The sequence below is a fragment of the Carettochelys insculpta genome, chromosome 12, assembly GCF_033958435.1.
Source record: "Carettochelys insculpta isolate YL-2023 chromosome 12, ASM3395843v1, whole genome shotgun sequence".
NCBI lineage: Eukaryota > Metazoa > Chordata > Testudines > Carettochelyidae > Carettochelys > Carettochelys insculpta.
Genome location: NC_134148.1, coordinates 42,217,995 through 42,237,503, shown reverse-complemented (window position 1 = coordinate 42,237,503; position 19,509 = coordinate 42,217,995). Strand labels below are relative to the sequence as shown.

Here is a 19,509-nt window from a genome sequence, read left to right as displayed (position 1 = left end):
CAGTTCAGGAAGGTCAACCCATTACAACTGAAACCGTTTAATTATTAATTATGCACAATCTATGAGCGAAAGGACAAGTTCAGAATGTTTAATGTGTGGTAACTCCAACTGGACCCTCTCTTGGCATCTTGTTATTAGCACTTGTCAGCAAGGTGCTCAGGCATAAAGAAAAAAGCACAGCAGCAGAAAATCTGAGCTGGAGAGAGGTGGGAGGGCTTCAAACTTCAAACACTGATCATGATATTTAATTTATAAAGTGACAACTTGCTGGGATAAAGCTTATCGATTTTCACAGCATTTAGGTAAGTTGCATTATCTAAATGAAGACCTGGGAATATTTACATTTAGAGAATCTCTTTCAAAACCCGTTCCCTAAAGAGGGAGACTGGCTTTGGAGGAATGAACATTGTCTCCAAAATTAAAATGCTCTGGGTATTATCCTTATTCCTCATTCAAACCCAGAGCCCCACTCATTCCTTCTACTCTGGGACAAAGGGCTTGGGTGTGAAAAGCACCGAGCAATCTATCTTCTGGGGGAACTGGAGTACCACTGAGCACCTTAGTCATATAAACCAGTCCCAAAAGTTAAAAGAAAGAGGGGAGCAAAAATGTAGATGCCACTACATTGAACCCATGAATCTGGGGTGTACGTGTGCATGTGCGTTTGGGGTGCACCTGATCACTTGGGAAGGAACAGATTGAGGAGCTGCGGCAGTAGGTTGCATGTTGTTCCTGGAAACATTCGCAAGATAATAATGATCAAGACTCACAACACACTTGAGACAATGACACCAACTTTCAACCTACAACCTCCTCCCACCAACATGTTATAGCAGCATGTGCCCCAAGGTGGCTCCAGGAACCAGACCAATCCCAAGTGCCCTTCCACCTGAAAGGCAGAGGCCAGATCTGGCACAACCTCACTGACCCTACGCACAGCTGCTAACCCTTCCTTTGTGACATTTTGTCAAAGCCAGTGGGACTGCCAGCCTTGTCAGCACCCTGGACAAGCTGTGTGAAGGACCCTGCCCTGGCCCCCTGAAGGTGTGGGGCCTAGGATGGAAGAGGTCAAGGTTGGACGGCTGCAAGCTCTTAGCACCGCCTAGACCACAGTGTCTTCCCTCCCAGCCCTGAGCTGCTGGAGCATACTATGCGGCGCTCTGGCAGCAATTTCAAGGGGCCAGGGGTCTGGCTACCACTACTACTGCAGTAACAGCATCATCATCTGGGATATCCAGGTCCTTCTGCATCATCAGGCCTGGGCAACTGCCTCCTGTGCCCCCTCCCTCAGCAGGCATTTCCACAGCTCCAGAGCTACTGCTATATTAGACAAGATTTTTGTGCGTGCCTGTTCAGAAGATAAGGCCCTCTGGCTTTATGGCCAAGAGAAGAGAATTAATGTCAGAGCAAACCAAACGCAAGTTATTCCCATCACTGAGTTACCCCAGCGTATCCTGGCTCTGAGCTGCAGCATTGTCTAGGCAGAGATTCTTGTATGTTACGAGGCACGTGTGCAGTGCTTAACAAATCACTCTCGTAAGCAGAGTTTTGAAATACCAGACCAACATGAACAGGGCCACAGAAATTTTAGGCACTATTGTCTCCTGTTTCTCTTTTACTGCTTATCAAATTTAACATGAGCTTTCAAAGCATACCTTTATTTTTACACTGTACCAAACATTTAATTATGAGAAAGACAGCTCTAGATAAAAACTCAATCTGGATTCAGAAGCACTACATTTTACACTAACCAGAAACAAACCCAGTGCAGTTATGTGTAATAAACATACTGTAGTTACAAATGTACTTAAATGTGACTAATAGATTCACTTACTGATCACGTTCAGCTGTATTCCATAAAAACACAATATTCCTTACAAACCAGGCTGCTGAGGCCTTACTAAACCTGTTTTAAGATTTCTCCAGAAGTCTGATTACAGGCGATTCCTTAAGAGTAACAAAGTTTGCAGAATACCACAGAGGCTGAAAGACAGTCAGATACCCAGGGTTTTAAGACTGTCCCAATTTTACTGCCAACCCTGAGTTGGAAGGTGAAAGATGGCTACACGTCTACATTGGGTCAGTTCTTGCTGTTTCCTTAGCGGTAGGTGCCAGGGGTGACAAATTACTTGTGGCAGCATTTTGGTGTGAAAGCCTGTCTACTGAGACTGGAGTGTCAGCAGTAAACTCATTTATTTCAGGATCTCCAGATGGACTGGAAACAAGGTTGAAAGGCCACTGTTTTATTCACCAAAACACGGAGATGACCCTCAACACCTCAAATCAAGCCAAAACTAGCAGTTTACCGGGCTATCATTATCTACTACCCATGTTCTTGGAGAGGTGGAGCAGGGGATTTATATATGTAGTTCTGTGCATAAATATATATCATCTCACCTATAATCACACTCTAGATATTTCAAGCTATGCAGTCATTTTTGTTCTTTGGCATTTGTTACTGTAAAATGTTTTCCAGAATTTGGCATAGGCAAGAAAGATGAACAATATAAATAACCTTAGGAATAACCTACAATGTATATTATGTCATTTTTTACCTTTTGCCAAGCTTTGTACATGTTAATATGGCTCTCTGAAGGCTTTTTTAAAATCCTTTGCAGATAAGTATATAGGTAGCTGGAAAACAGGTTAATCTTTTAACCGTAACTGTAATTGCTTTCTCTCTAAAAACAAACACAAGAATTTTTTCTTCTCATTGCTGGTCTCTTGTCGATCATAAGCTACCAGAGCACAGCAATGTTTGGGAAGATACACGGATATGCACACTCTTTTCAAATAGCTAAGGCACAGCACCATGAAACACAGCCTCTTCCTGTTCCCACCAAGGGGACTTCACTTGAAAAGCTAAAACCATTTATTTGTTGCCTTTTTCCTCTCTATACTCCCAATGCATTTTTATTGCTTTTTTTTTTTTTTTTTTTTTTTATAAAACTGTGCAAATAATCAAGCATGACCATTGACATCCACAAGATTGAGTTTTAGGAACCATTAAATGAGCTCACCCTCTTGGGAAAGTTCTTGCTCAGGTTGGTCTAAAGGTAATTATTCAGCAATTCCTACCTGTGGTTTTACCTTGTTCCTATAAGTCTTTGAATCTCATACACCAGTAAGGTCACAGTCTCAATAAAAGTACAGCCAAAAACAATTAGGCTAGAACATAAATTATGATGAACTATATTATTCTTAGTTTTTATGTGCGTATGTCTATTTATAAAGCATATACTTGCAATAATTTATGTGCATATATTGTGATACTTGACTTTCTTCCCTCACCAGAAACATAATACAAAAGTTTTCAGGATTAATAAACAAACATACGTAAAGTCTACATATTGCCTTCTGAAGGCAACATGGAAAAATTCTATAAAAAGATTCATAAAGAAAAAGTCAGGTTCTGTTTAATACTCATTTTATGCAGTCTGCCATTCTATACTGTATAGTGTAGCAAAACCAAATACTGGTGCATAATTAAGTTTGAGAAATTAAACACTCAAAAGCCCATTGTCTCTCTTGCAACATTAATTTGATCATGTTGCACATACTGTATATTTTTGTAGATATGCCACAGCAGCAAATGAAAGGTTACATTTGATCAGGAGAATAGGAATAGAAACTACTACAGAGTATGCGCTCTATGGCAAATTAATTTTGCAGAAGTCTTACATATGGGCACATGTTGACATCTGAGGGCTTGATGTCTGAATACTAACACTGCAGTAATCTTATTTTTGCTTTTAAATTTCCCAGCATCATGAAAGAAACACATCCTGAATTCTTCAGTTTGTGGAGCTTGTAAACTCCCTCAATCTGAGCTAAATTGCAGTCCTGTGAAGCTTAGCTTCTCTGTGGGGGAGGGGTGAATTAACAAAGAGATTTGAAAAAAACAAACAGAAACCAAAAATAAAAGAGATGTTCTCATATGTCAACATCTAAATTTAAGCTTTCATGACTAAAAATAATAAAATTATTTTATTCAAACTAGGACTGTTTTAAAGTCCTAAAAACTGCAAAATATGCAGTAACACCAATGCTGTAATCCCTTACTCACAAAAGCAGTTTGTGTATCTGCTAGTAGTCTCATTCAGGTCCATATGCTAAATCTGAAGTTTCCAATGGTCAGCACACAGGACCAAGGATGGATAGGACTATGGAGTTTGTTTCAACACAGTCGATTAAGGATAATTTATTTTATTCACCTTAGTGCTTCACTGCTACTAGAATCATAGTGCACACTTTAGCAAGCAAAATTACTAGAGAGTAATGTATAAAAAAAGGAAGTAAAAGGCACTTGGAATGCTTATGCCCCTTCTTCCACGAGGAGTAAGGCAAGAACGCTACATTTATTAAAAAGACAATATAAAAACAGCTAGCACGTGCTTTGTAAAACAAGCCTCCTACACACCACCTATACAGAGTCCTGCCAGTTGCTGCTTTGCTTTCGACAGCCTATTGCTCGCCCCCACCTGCTGATCAGACAGGCAGGGAACAAGATGGGATTAGATCCTGTTTTGGTCCAGCCAACGATCCCTCACAGAGTGGTAGTGCAGAGAAAAACCCAGGGTTACAGTGAAGTGCCTTCAAAGCATCTTTTAACGTGTCACAGGTTTTATCCGCATCCTCTGCCTTGTCTGCAACTGCTTCCAAGAGGCTGAGGAACATCCACCCCCAGCCCTACAGTATCTGTTGGCTGAAAAAGTGGTTATTGCATCCTCCATGTAATCCGCAATCCTTTGTGACTGCAGGAGCTGCCCCGTATCGCACCCCACAGGGGGAGCCACCAAAAACTCTGCCCTAACGATAGGATTCCACTGGGAGGTGGCTGGCCATACCAGTAGCCTATCTGGAAAACAATCCCTGCTTCCGTTTTACTCCACACTACCTGCTATCCCTCTTCCTCACTCGAATCCATAATCCTGTCTGTCCTTGGCCCTGTGAGATGACACTAGCGTCACTGATTCAAGTTATGCACATACCAAAAATTCAATTAGAACAAAATAAAAAGAATTTGCATCCCCCACCCACCATGGATGTAGCTGAGAACAGCTGAATTTTTTAAAAAACAAATAAAATCACCTTTGTGCTGAGACCAGCAAGGAAAACTTTCAGCCAAGAATGAATCGCTTCGAGAAGGCTATGAAAACCAAGGAGTTAGAAGCTGGAAGTCAAGTTTAACTACAGTGCTTGCTTCCACAAATGGTATGGTGCAATGAAACCTGGTTTAAAGCAGTCATCCACCCATGGAAGCAACAACAACTGGTTTCTTAGTAAGGGTATCTTAACTAAATAAAAGAAAAAACAAATAGCCCTGGAAAGCTCAGGGGATAATTCCCAGTTGTTTAAGACGAGTGCACTGCCCACTGGATGTGGTCCATAGCCCAAGTTTCATCGCTCTGTGCATCTCTGGACTTGTAACTGACACCCTTAAAGCCTACAGACATGGTTGGAAGGTTGACACACCTACAAGCCAAGATCTCTCACGTTTAGCCTCTTGGGTAGTGTAGCTGTAGGTATGACACTTAAGAGCAATGCAATTTCTTGTTTTGAAGAAACAAGGAGGGCACAAAAATGCACCATGACTTCAGCTCCATGCACTCTATGACCAACTGAACGTAAATTCCAGACCCTGCTGCAGAGTCTGCTGCACTGGGTAGCAGACTGGAAATTCAAGGCAGTCTCATTTAAATATTAAATAGAAGATTTTTAATAAACTAAATGTCTCTCTACAGTTAATACACAGCCATGTCAAAAAAGCAGTTAGAAGGGAAGTTGGAAATTTTGGTGGCTGGGGAGGGAACAGCCGGGTTGCGACATTGGGGAATTTGGGAGCGTGGCTTGTACCGAAAGCATGGAAACACAACAGTAGATTTTTAAACTGTAATTTTCAAGTTTAAGAGTCTACCTATTGAGATGAATGGGGCAGACTACACCTTTAAGAGCACTTGCACAAGGAATTGGCAGGCAACTTTGCACAGATTTACTCTTGTGCCACACGTCTCCAAATTATCTTCACTGCCAAAAAGAGGAGGAATAATTTTATGGAAAAAAAATGAAACTATAGGCCTAGACACCAAATTCTGCAGTTGAGCAATTGTGGAACAATTGGGCCACAAGCCAGACACCTCTCAAGCTAGCCACTAAACTTCTGTTTTCAGCACAACTCCGTGCTACTGGGTAGACTACCTTCATAGCAGCTGGTGTACATCCTTCCCTGTAGTGATTAACCGTCGCTGCTCAGCATTCCCCCATAACGTTTCTGAAGAGTCAGAGATGAACACAGTTGATGGTGTAATTTGATATTCTAGCGCCGTACTCAGGATGTGCTGTTGGATGAACTGATGTTAACACTACAGGTTGAACCTCTATCCTCTGGCACCCTCGGGACCTGACCGGTATCATATCACAGAATTTGCCACACCACAGGAGGTCAACGTTGACTAGCACATTACCAACGCTTCCACTGCTCACTGGGCTATTAGAAGACATTTAGAGGGAAATTAGAGTTAAGTAACAGCACAGAACATTGACAGCCAGGACTGGTGGCTACAAACAAATGTTATGGGACCAAGAGAAACTTGACTATACCCATGATAAGTGGAAATCCGGCTAACTAAAATCATATGGGACCATGGATGCTGCTGAACCAGAAAGTGCCAGACTAGACAGGTTCAACCTATATGATATCCTCATTTGTGGACCACCAAGCATAAGTTCCATCATGGAAGGGAAAGAAACTATGACAAGATTGTTGTTTAAATTGGCATATCCTATTGATAGCTGGATCAAAAAGAACCTGTCAGATGAGGGTCCCACTCATATACTACTCCTCACTCAGCTGCAGCAACAAATAATAATTCAATAACAACTATGGCTAGATAGAAAACAAGAATTCTATGTCATGAAAAATCTGAAGGGCTCCAAATTCAGTGCTTTTCTTGTGCCCGCACTTGCTGATACTGAGTATTGGCACCTCAGCAGCCCCAGCCACGCAATTGTTTGGGGTAGGGGAAGGGATGGAGAGCTGGCTGAATACCATCTCCTCTCAGTTGTAATATGGGAGATCCAAGTTCAAGCCCATGCACCAAATCAGGGAGAGGCAGGATTTGAACCTGCACTTCCCAAATTGACCTGGATTGAACCTGAACCGTCTACATTTCAAATGAGTGCCCTGGCAGACCGGCTATTCTGGGTGCGTCCTTAAAATCCTTCCTGAAGTGTGTTTTGTTGATATGTTTTCACAAAAAGTTGCACTTATGAATGGCATTTTCTGATCAGAAAAAAGTGAAAAAATTCCTGACCATCTTTATTAATAATAAAGACCTTTAAAAAAAATGACACTACAGTTTACAATTACCTCTCAAATTACTTGCTAAACATTTGGAATTTCTGCAGAGAAATGTCACCCCTAACTCATGCAAAGAACCACTTCTCTCTTGATCTGCAATAGTTAAGGAGTCTTATAACTTGTTTTTGCTAGGCTAAAAAATAAAATAAAATTCAGTTTAAAAATCAGCCTTAAAATAACTCTTCTATGATTCTGAATTTTTCAGCCATGGGTTTAAAAACAAACAACATCAAAGACTAAATTTTCGAGACAACAACATATATTTCTAAATAAGAGTTTTTCTTATGGAATGTGTCACTTTACATACAGGGTTTGTTAACAATCCAGAATACCTATGTAATACAAGAACAACTTCTTACTCATCGATACATCATATGAATTAAATATAATTATCAATGAACAGAACATTAACTTTTTGAATTACTTTCTGTTTTGCTGGAATGAATAACAACAGTCCTAGAGACATAATGATTGCCAATAGAACAAATGATTGTTAGAAAGAATCAAGATCTTTATGCTAATTCAGCATTACTATCATTAAAAAAAACAATCAAGCGGTATTAATTTCAACATATTGCACTTGTGTTCCATGTACGCTAAGCACTTGGGCAACCAGCAAGAGAGATTCAGGTGGTGCCCAGCTGATTAGCAGAACATCCACAGTGCTCAGAGTGGGCAGTGTGTGTTTCTATTGGTGGTTCACATCTGCACGTGCCTTGGGGTGCACATAAAATTTATTCCACATACAGATGGAGAAAATAGTGAGAACACTGCTCCCCCATTAGATCACCCTGAGCCAACTTGGAAGACCTGGTTTATGACTCCCTTTGGAGTTCCTCCTGGAGCTCATCTACGTGAGTTGAGTCAAGCAGAGACGTCAGAATGAAGTTCCATCCCACGTTAGGCGCAAGATCACTGAACAGAAGCACCAAGGTCCTGAGTTCAGAGCACCTGCAGCAGCATGGTTGGGCACAGAACTGCCACTCGACACCCACATTCAGGGAAATTTCTTTAAAACAACTCTGTGTTACTCATATTTTTAGGAAGAAAGGACCCAAATTATCCTGTTTCACGTAGAAGGGTCACAGCTAAAGTCAAGAAAAGGACCAGGAGTTTAAACTTACGACGACTCCAGTTCACTACCGTCTGGGCTCAGTGGGGAGGAAATATGGACTCCCAGCTCTTTGGGAGCTTGTGGAACTCTGGTCCCGTCCTCACAATCCTACAACACCCACATGGAAAGGCAGTTGCTCTCAGCTGTTTTTCCCCACACCCAGGGCAGTAGTATGACTCATTCAGGAGCCGAGTGCTGCTCGTGGTCCACTGCTGTGCACTACCGGTTCCAAGGGAGAGAGAAGCCACAGATCATCACTTCTAGCTGTTATGATCCTCATTAAGCTAGGTGGGGAATTCAGCGTCAATATCTGCGGGTTCCTGAGAAAGCATGCTGTGCTGAGCAGCTGCAAACCGAAGGGGAGCGGCAGAGCTCTGTTTCCCCCCTCCTGTGAGTTTTAGGACCCCTCAGCCCCTGTCTCCCCTCTATCTACTCGACAGCAGAGGGGAGCATTTGGCCCAAGATAATCAGTCTTACAACACTAAACATTTCTAATCGCTAATACCCACGTTAGCAAGAACTTACTGAAAACAGCAGCAGCTGTACAATACCAGATAATAAACAGACGGGCTCTCACGAGGTCCTTATGTAGAAAGAGTAGTACACATTAGCACCGTAAGTGGGTCCCATTATTGTTCCCCAACACGGGCAAAGAGCTGAGGGAGAGGGAATAGGAGGAGCAGGGAAAAAAGCAAGTGAAGAATAAAGAAAACAAGATTAACATTAGTGCACATGGGGTGGAGGTAGGGGCTCCAGAATGCCTTACAAAGCACAAAGAAAGGAGAAATACAATGGCTGTTAAGGACAATACAACCCATGACCTAGAACACAATAACCCATGCAATAAATGCCCACCCAGACACTATCCTGCCAAGAGTCAGCACCTGCAGGTGATGCAACCATTAATTTAAGCTCCATATATCGTATTAAAATACCCTCTAACAATGCAGACCTGCCAAGCAAACACTACAGATCCAATTCACTCAGCTACTTCCCACAAACTGGAAGTGTTCTTGACATGAACCCTCTCCCTTTTGCAAGTGAGCACGGTACCAAGTCAACTGCACTTATACAGCTTAAAATTGAGTTGCACATGGAAAACAAAAATCCTAACGTGCCCCCAAGGACACTGCACTCCATCACTAGCGCAGGCAAATGTCATCTCAGTGGCATATTACAGAACGTAAAGTAAATGCTGAAACATCTCCATTGCTCGCTCGCTCTCTCCATGCCCAGCAATGTTTATGGAACACACCAAGATTCCTGGCCAGAGAGTTCTTAAGGTGAGACAGCTTGGAGAAAAAAGAAAAAAATGTGACAGCTGCAAGCAGCTTCAGCACATCATGTAGTTGCGTTCCACAGAGCGGAGCTTAGATTTGGGAACTGCAATGTTACCAAGTCACTAAAGGCAAGTCACCTACCAGCCACATCCTAGGCATAAGTATAGGAATGTATTACAACTTCTTTGGGACAGTCTTTTCACTCCATGTATGTACAGCACCTAGAACAGTGGGGTCTACTCTGTAATCAGGACCTCTAAGGCTCTGCCAAAATAGTAATAATGAATGGAGGTAATGGGAAATCTGAGAAGCTCAAAGACCCAAATGAGCATTAGTCTAATACCTCCTAATGCCTGTGTTCATATCTGCAAGCATGTCGTCACCAGCGTGCCTTCTCATTTTTTCCATTCATGGTTAGAATAAATTTTGTTATGTGCACGAAGGCATGTACAGATGTACCCATCAACAGAAACAAGTGCTGCTGGCTGTGGGCACTCTGCTAATCAGCTGTGTAGCATCTGAAACTCAGCTGAGTCAATATGGTAGTTTTCTGACCAAAATATTACAAAATCCACTGCAGGTGACTGCAGTACAAAAGGAATGTTCAACAGCTAATAGAGGCAGCATCGATCAATAAAGGAGCCCTGGGGCAAAAATTGAGGGCCACAGGCATCACATTTTTGAGCTTAAATCACGCTAAGTGAGTGCAATATAAAGAGTAGGTTGGAATGATGAGCATAGTGAATTTAGAAGTGACAAACCTGTCCCACTACCACAGCCTGATCCGAACATCATTGAAATTTTGCTAATTTAAAAAAAAAAATCTTTAGGATGCTTTTGTGAAAGTCTTCTAATCAGCATCATGCATTACAAACCTGTAAAAAAAAGGCAACCTAAAAACAAAACAAAATTTACAAGACATGTCCTCGAAAGAGGTACCTGATTGCTCCCTAGTTTCAAGGAACATCACAAACTTCCTACCAAAAGTGAACTCTACAGAGGCAAAAGAATGTTCTCAAGATGCTGAGTGTATAAATAAGTACCTGTACCCCCTTTTATATGTGTGTATGAGATTCTACAAACTACCCACACCTCAGTACCTGCAAAATCAAACTACACATTAGCACAGTAAGTGGGTCCCATTACAGACTTACAGAGAAAGTTTTTCTGGTCAAGAAAATCATAGTCACCTGCTCACTTCTAAAATTTCTAAGCCTTAAATTTTGTTGCTCTCCTTTGGCTGAATTAAAATCTTCAGACAACAGTCAAATTCACTCTTGTCTACATTTCAGCTTTAAAAGACCTCTTTCGCTTATCTAAACTGCATTAAATATGCTTGATATGAAGCAACGATACCACATTAATTTCTGTGCTCCATACCATCTGGCAAAGTAGAGGATCAATTTACATGACCAGGTTCAGGTTTTAGGGCCTACATAGCCATAAGGACCTGCCTCTGACACAGCCTCATTTTGCAAGGATTCAACATTAAGAGTCAGACAGCAGTATAAAATGGGACAAGGCCAGTTCATGTTCTACAGCTGCAAGCTGTACAAGGCAACTCGTGCTCTGAGGATGTTGGGCATTGTGCTTCATTAGGAAACAAAATATAAGCTTTCCACTCCATTAGGAATGACTTTAGGAGTGAAAGCACATAAGACGACGACTCACCTCATCAACAATGCACTGCAATAACTGGAGAGGCTGCTATGGAAAGGAGAAAGGGAAAAAGTATTAGCCTATATGCAATATCTTTACAGTGGAGTGGAAAGAAAAAATCATTAATGCAATAAAATATAGCAAGATTAATCAACAGCAGCAAACTCTTATAAAAACATTGATGCTCAGGATGTTCTATTATTTCTAATGGTACCTAATCTAATACAGGCAGTTAAAGGTTTGCATTTTCTTCAAAATGCAATTTGCTAAGTTTAAAACAAAGCATTCAAGCATGCAAAGGAAGCAGCCATCAGGAAAAAGAAAAGTGAATTTTTTTCTGAACTCATAAAGCTTACCATTAAAGATCCCTGGTTTTTCTGAATCTGAAAAAAGGCAATATGTAATTAGCATGTCATAATCAAAATGACTCACTTGGACACATTATGATCACTGAGAGAAAATTATTGCATCGCTGGTGGCAATTTGTGGGCATGTGTTAACACAATTTACATAATGAAAATACACAAATGTTAATAGCTCGCTTCTCATTTATAGGCGAAAGTCAGCAGAATGTTAATTTCACACAACACTTTTTAGTACCCTCCAGGTTGTATTAGAGTAGGGAGAAAAACCATAATCCATTTCAAAAGGCTGTTTACGATTCAGATATAAATAATGTTTTATATTGCTAGATTGTGAACACTGGGCTTAATGTTGCAATCATTGCTAATGTTATGAAGCTTACTCTTTTTAAATTAAAAACCGATTTATTTAAAATTGAAATTAAATCATAGTCAGAAATTAGAATTTTGGATTACTGCCAGTGTCTGCTCACAATCCCTTTTTTGTGAAGAAAACTTTAATTATGTGGTTGAACTATCTGCCTCTGCTCAGGAAAGGCTTTAATACTCCACTTCTATCTAAGTTTTTTGTGTGTTTCAAAACAGTTTTACTTTGACTGTAAGTAGAATGATGCCATCTGTATGCCGGGAGAGTTTGGAGAACTTTGTACTGTTTTTAAATCACAAAGGAAAGACTCCAAATCAATGTGTCCAATCTTTTCTAAATTTTAAATCAGCATTTTGAAGAGTTGTTTATTTGCGACTCAGGAGCAAAACAATTTGTAACAAGTTATGAAAAATGTTAGGCCACATTAACAAACATTACAAAAATATTAATAATTACAATAATTAAAACAGTTTGTAATGTGAATAGCTATATACAAGTATGGTTCAGGTTACTAACACAGGCACAATCTGGAATGAAATGCTTAGAAACCCAAGTATCTGTATTTGGGCCACAACACCTCCAGTGCGTACATTGCTTAATTACAACTTTTCACAGGCAGGTAAAAAAACTTTATGGACCCATTTTTAATCACAAAACAAGTGGCAAAGAGCTGTCTATTTTACAAGGCACTATGTAGTGAAAATACTGTTTTAGGCTCCAACACATTTCACTTGCTTTGCCCCTTCCATTCAATATTCTCAGTTGCATAGTGCCAGAATGATAAATGCTATAGTGCTGCCATCAGCTCTGGACCCTCTCCCCCACAGTGTCCAGCCAGAGGCATGATCCTTTAGTAATACTGTACAAGTAGTAAAAGGCAACAGAAAAGAGAGAAAAGGAGGTTGAAAACAAATACCAACAATGGAGCAGGTATTATAGTACCCAGGCATAGTTCTATTTTTTTTTTTTTTTTTTAAGGAAAAAAGGGGAAATATATATATAGGTAGAAACATCTATCTGTATTTTTAATGAGCAATTTGAATTAGCAAAATATTTAGTGAATATAAAAAGATCCTTTCATAATTGGCTATTAAGAAACAAATTTAGGCTGATTCAGTTTCTTAGATGTGAAATACTTCTTAGTTTCCTTATAAAATGTTTAAATGCAATGAATAAACACTTTGTTTCCCATCAAAATATGCAGTGCGGAAGTCTCATGTATGTATGCATTTGGAAAATACAGGTTTAATACCAAAACAACCCCAGCATAATTATCAACAGTTCTTAAACTGAACACAGATGATATCACGTCTGCTCTTAGAATGGGATTCAAAAGCATTTCAAATAAAAGCTTTTACTGCTTCTATGAAAGCAACAAGGAAACAGATAAGAACATTACAGAATTCTTTTTAAGTTGTTTTAACTGTGTGCTATGGTAGCAGGGACAGTTTCTAAGAGAGAGATACCCATTCATTGTTACCAGATTTTATTACACAGTTTTGATAGCAACATATTATTTGAGATCATCTTCATAAATTTTGCATTAAGGTAGCTGTGCCAGTACCTGGAATTGATTCAAAACACTTAAGACACTCAATTACTTTTTAACACTGCTACCCAATGTAATGACATATTTGCTATTTCACTAGCGTTTGATGATGCAACATCATTGTAATTGATTCATTTTCTCAATTAAATAAAGCTATTGTGCTTTTCTCTGTGTGAATGCCACAGACTCCTGAGTTAGATGTATTACCTATTTTCTCTGGCTCAGATATATCGCTTGTGAGGCTGCACTGTGCGCCTCTGTTAACTCTACTAGAAAATGTAATGGTACAGTCATATTTTTCAAGTTCTGAACAGTGATGCGCTTAGCTGTATTTATATTAGGCATATTTTTCACTGTTAAAACTATCTTGTTTACCTTTTCCAAGATCACATTATTGCATAGTCTCTGCAAGGATAAAACAAACCTAGCTAAGGAGAACTTCACAGGTGGTGCTTCTGCTTTTGCACACAGTTCAAGGAAAGTGAAGCACTCAGCTTTACAGCATAGTAAACCAGTTTTAAAAATATTCAACATAAAATATTTTATCTTTCTGTTTTCCCTTTTTTAGCCTAGAATCTGTTTTTTATACACTGTTGGGTGACAAAAGTTTGGGGGAGTGTGATAATTCTGAACAGGCTGCATATCAGCACATACAGCAAGTTATTTTTAACTATTTCAGGGAAAGCATTAAGAATTTGCTTAAGTGACCGGTTTAAGGGTAAACAGAATATCATCATACCACCACACAAGATTTTAATTGCCAGTACGTTACGTTTTGTTCATCACTCCCTAGAACTTTAAATATTGATATGGAAATACATATTATGATGGATGATACTGAAAGCCCTGATAAAGGCTGGCAAACATATTAGATAGATTAAAACAGTATTAATGTTTAGATTCCTGAATTATCCAAACATTTTCATTTGAGATGTCTGAGAGTTTAAACATTTTCCCAGGAACATGCTTTTATGCTGAGCAGAGAAGAGGTATGTGTATTTAAATGCAGATGCATGACCTGCTCCCAGGGGCATCACTGAGAGACCCAGTAGGCCAGGGATGGCCAGCCAGTTAGACGTGAAGAGCCGAAGTAGCGGTCGACAGAGTGCAAAAAGCCACATATATATTTATTAATATTTATGTTTTATATATATAGAAAGAAAAATAGATTGATGTATAGCCATATAAAATAGATATGTAATATGTGTCTGAATGCCCTCCCTCTCCCCCACAGCCAGGCCCCCTCAGGTCCCCCCATTCTAATTCGATGCCCGCGACTCACAAGAGCTGCCGCTGTTGCCACATCCTTCTCCCACCAGGTGGTGGGGCGGATGCACAGAGCATTGGACAGCACTCCCAGCATTTGTTTCTGAGTAGCTGCCTTTAATGGCTCAAAGAGCCACAGGTTGGCCAACCCTGACATAGGCCATAAGATTTTATACATATTTCACTTATATTTGGATTTCTGTGAATTTGCAGATTTTAACAGATCTTGAATATTTTTGAAATTATGTTTTCCTTATGATCCTTAAGCAGCATTTGAAACATGACAGTTAATAAAAGAAGGAGGAGGGAGAACTACGACACTACATTTACTTAAAATAAAATAAATCCACAGTATGTTCCTCAGATTATGGAAAAAGCCACTGGTAGTTGGATAAACTACTCCGTAAATGGCTTTCTCCAAATGTCATTTTTAGGGTGGCTACAAATGCAAAAGTTTTCCTCCTGACTCATCTACTATTTAATCAATGCCTCTGGTTACAAAAAGCAACTTTTGACAGAGCATCAAGTTATAGCTCTGTCGCCATGGAGATAGCATTGACGGGAGGTGGCTGAGAGGACCTCGTCCATTCTCTTTCACATTATAGTCACAAGCACAATCAGAAAACTCAAATGAAACCACCCTGTGTAACTTGGAGAATTTGTTGGCTGTATCCTTCATCTTCTCTTTTACTCTCCGGAATTAGTACTTGTCCTGCAGCTCTTGTTTGAGAGATTTGTGAGTGACCTAGGTTAGATCGTCTCATATCAGTCTCACAAATTTACTCTTCAACGATATGCTACTTTTTTAAGCCAGTGAGTTTTTAAATAGAAAGAGGTATATCCTAACAAATGTTAGGAGCTACAGAAGTAAGACATTCGTTTTCATAATTGCTGTAGTTCTGGATTCTAATACTGCACTTGGCTTATTTTTAAAGAAAATGACAAACATCCTTAAAGACTAAACTTTTTGGACTATATGTAACCACAAATATTGACAAATGACATACACTCTCTCTGCCTCAATATATGAAAAATAAATGTTCTTTGTGTGCGCGATCTGCACTATGTTTCCTCTTTCTCTTCAAATTATTCTTAACACCAACTCAGGAGGTTTGCGGGAATTCTCAGAAAAACTCCAAAGTGGAATTTTGAAAAAGTTGAGTCAATTGGGACTTGTGCTCCTAAAAATTATACTTCTGAAAATCCCACTGGCTGTCATTAATCTTGCAACTGACAAACTCCAATCTGCAAACCTGGGAATGCTGGACAGAGTAAAGACAGCACTATTGAAAGAATTATTCCGAAAAAGCCTGAAAACAAAGATTGCTCCCAATGATCTTTTATATTAAATACACACTTACAGTTATATAGGTCTTGTTTTCCCAGAGCTGTGCAAATATAAAGCAAGTATACATAGGGATTGTTTCATTCACCACTGGACTGTAGCTATCTCTCACAGGAACCTATTTACCAGAGTACAGTAACACAATCCAATAATTTAAAATAGGATGCGAGGGGAAAAAAAGATTGAAATTGCAGAAGGAATTTAGGAGCGAGTGGTGACTGCCCATGTTGGGCTACAAACAGGCTCTAGAAGAAACACTGCTTTTGCAAAAAGGAATTATGGGATTTTTAATATTTATAACCCATTCATAACAGCAGAGTAGTTATTATGCAACTCGTGCCAAAACAGTTAATTCGGATTGATTTGGAACAAGTTGTGTCCAGAGAAATCACGAGATGCTGCACTTGATAGGAGGAACCAATTCTTCAGCATCATTCCTAATATTAAGTGGATCTGTGGTCTGAAGATGCAAAAACTCTCTTCCCATTAAATGCACTGTCAAATGTTCCTTATTTTTATTTTCCAGTAGTTTTCTGTAAAAATTACAAATTTATAGAAAGACAAAGTTTAAAAATATTTTCCATACTTAATTTATTTTGCATTTTTTTATAAAAATGTTTTTTAAGCTTTAAGGAAGGACAGTCCTTTTTTTGAACAATATTGTCCTTTCTATTTTTGTACAAAAGAACAACACTAATAATCTTTCTTTCAGCTGTTACATTGATGTTTTGTTTTTGTTATACTTTATTATAGGGTGCTAACCACCCTCATATTCAAAGGATACTATCTGTTCATTTAGATGATTTTCCTCATTATTTTTTGTTCTTTGTAAAATAACACACCTAAAAAACCCTAATAAAATCAACTTTTGAGAATTATATGTGGCAATTTTTCAGTATGAACGCCCCACTTTCCCTCCCGCCCCCAACCAGCATCTGTGCGTTCTGTCAACATATTCCAAGCCCAAAAGTGTTCCGTGGCCAAATCAGTTTGTGAAACGTTGATGTAGAATGTGCACAATATGAGAGGGGATTTACTAATTATTATTTCATATTAGCATCTGTCCATGAAAATTCAGTGAAACTTAGTAAATGTTGGTACCACACTAATGGAAACTAAGACCCTAGACAGGTTTCATCACTCCTGTGATGTCAGTCCACAGAACTCCCCAAAACTTTCCTGTGCATCAGTTGTTTGATGCAGCTTTCTCTGTGTAGGGGTTCTGATGCCCAGCCCTAGGACTCTCTGCCGAAGATTATTTATAACCAGTCAACCATCTTTACTCCTCAGGAGAACCCCACTAGACATAGCAGTTGTTTGCAATTAAGCAACTAGAGGGGAGAACTTCACCCCTCTCTCTCCATTTCTAGCCATCTGCTAGACCAGGGCTGAGCAAAATATGGCCCAGGGGCCAGATCTGGCCTGTCAAGCTGCCAGTTCCAGCCTGTGGATGCAGCAGGGAGCCTCAGGCAGGCTCCCCGCCTCCGTCCAGCCCCTCTGCGCACTGCTCAGAAAAGAGGCTTTGGGCCTGCTTGCCTTTTAACAGCTGTGAGCCCATGGGGAGGGGGAAGAGGATTCACATACTGCCCTCACTCCCAGCACAATCCCACTGGCTGGTTTCTGGCCAATAGGAGCTGCCTGTTTGAAGCACAGGCAGAGCACAAAGCATCCCGCCCCTTTCCTTTTCCCCTCAGACTCATAGCTATTCACAGATGCACCTGGCCCACAGCCTGCCTGAGAAACCTGCTGGACAGTTGGCCAGGTAAGTCTCCTGGCCCAAGCCTGCCTCTAGCACTCCAGACCCTGCACTTCAACCTTCTGTCCGTCCCACTCCTACCCCTCAACCCACATAACTCAAATCTTATGAGTCCCTTCTGCCTCCCTACCCCACCTAACTCAAACCCTCTGTCCCTCTCCTGCACACATACCCCTCCCAAACCCTGCCTCAGGTCACCACCACATCCCGCACCTTAACTCCCTCCCAGGCCTCACATCCACTCCTGCACCGCAATTCCTTACATCAAGCTCCCTTCTGCACTCAACCTCCACTCCAGACCCCAATACTCCACTGAGAATGACAAGACTAAGGTAAGGAAAGTGTCTCCTGTTAAACCAGTGAGGTGTAGATACTGCAGTAAGTTGACCCAAATCATGTTCATTCCACCTGTGTTATTCACATAGATGGAGTCACACAACTTAGGTCGACTTACTGTGGTACTGCAGATATAACCTGAGATAAAATACGCCATGGTATTAGAAAAGCAGATCCTGCAAGATCAATGTGATCTTCAGGAAGATTACTGCATTTCCTTTGTCTCAACACATCAGTTGATCTTCTTTACCTGCATTTCAGTAAGGTATCTGATACAGTTCCATATGTGAAGTTATGAGCTAAATTGGAGAAGATGGGGCTTCTTATGAGTACTGGAAGGTGGACAAGGAACAGGTTAAAGGGGAGAATACCATAGGTCATACTGAAAAGTGAACTGTCAGGGTGGAGGTTACTGGTGGACTGGTCTTGGGACCAATCTTCTTTAACATTTTTATTATTTAACTTGGCACAAAAAGTGAGTTTGTTCTAATAAAATCTCTGGATGACACGAAGTTGGAAGGTAGTGCCAATATAGAGGAGAATATGTATGGAATATCATACAAGAAAGTTTGGACGACCTTGAAAACTGGATTAATAAAAATGGGATGAAATTTAATAATTTAAATTATAATTAAATTATGGGATGAAATTTAATAATGCAAAGTCATCCACTTAAAGTTTAACAACAAGAATTTTTGCAATAGGCTGTGGATGTAACAGTTGTATGTGACATATGAGGAGAAAGACCTGGCTGTATTGGTTGATCACAGTGGCTAAGTCTACTCTAGCATTCCTCTTTCAAAAGAGGCACGCAAATGAGGGAAATCAAAAATGCAAATGAGGTGCCAGATATGTAAATCTGCACCTCATTTGCATTTTTGATTTCCCTCATTTGCATGCCTCTTTCGAAAGAGGAATGCTAGCGTAGACACAGCCAGTATGACCATGAGGCATCAATGCAGTGCCACTGTGGAAAAAAGCCTAATGCAGACCCAGGATGCATCAGATGAGGTATTTCTAATAGAGACAGGGAAGTGTTAGTACCATTATATAAGGCCCTGGTAAGACCTCATCTGGAATACTGTGTGCTATTCTGCTCTCCCTGGCTTAAGATC

General features: G+C 40.2%; 1 protein-coding gene across 2 annotated transcripts in view; it reads right to left on the bottom strand.

Annotated features, from left to right (window-relative positions):
• Positions 1-19,509, bottom strand: part of MAP2K5 (mitogen-activated protein kinase kinase 5) — a 205,271-nt gene that overhangs the window by 48,866 nt on the left and 136,896 nt on the right. For both annotated transcript variants that reach the window (XM_075007039.1, XM_075007040.1), the window contains exons 18-19: positions 11,770-11,796; positions 11,426-11,461 (exon numbers count right to left, since the gene is read on the bottom strand). In XM_075007039.1, the coding sequence (XP_074863140.1) occupies positions 11,426-11,461; positions 11,770-11,796 (63 nt within the window). The remainder of the gene's footprint in view (positions 1-11,425; positions 11,462-11,769; positions 11,797-19,509) is intronic.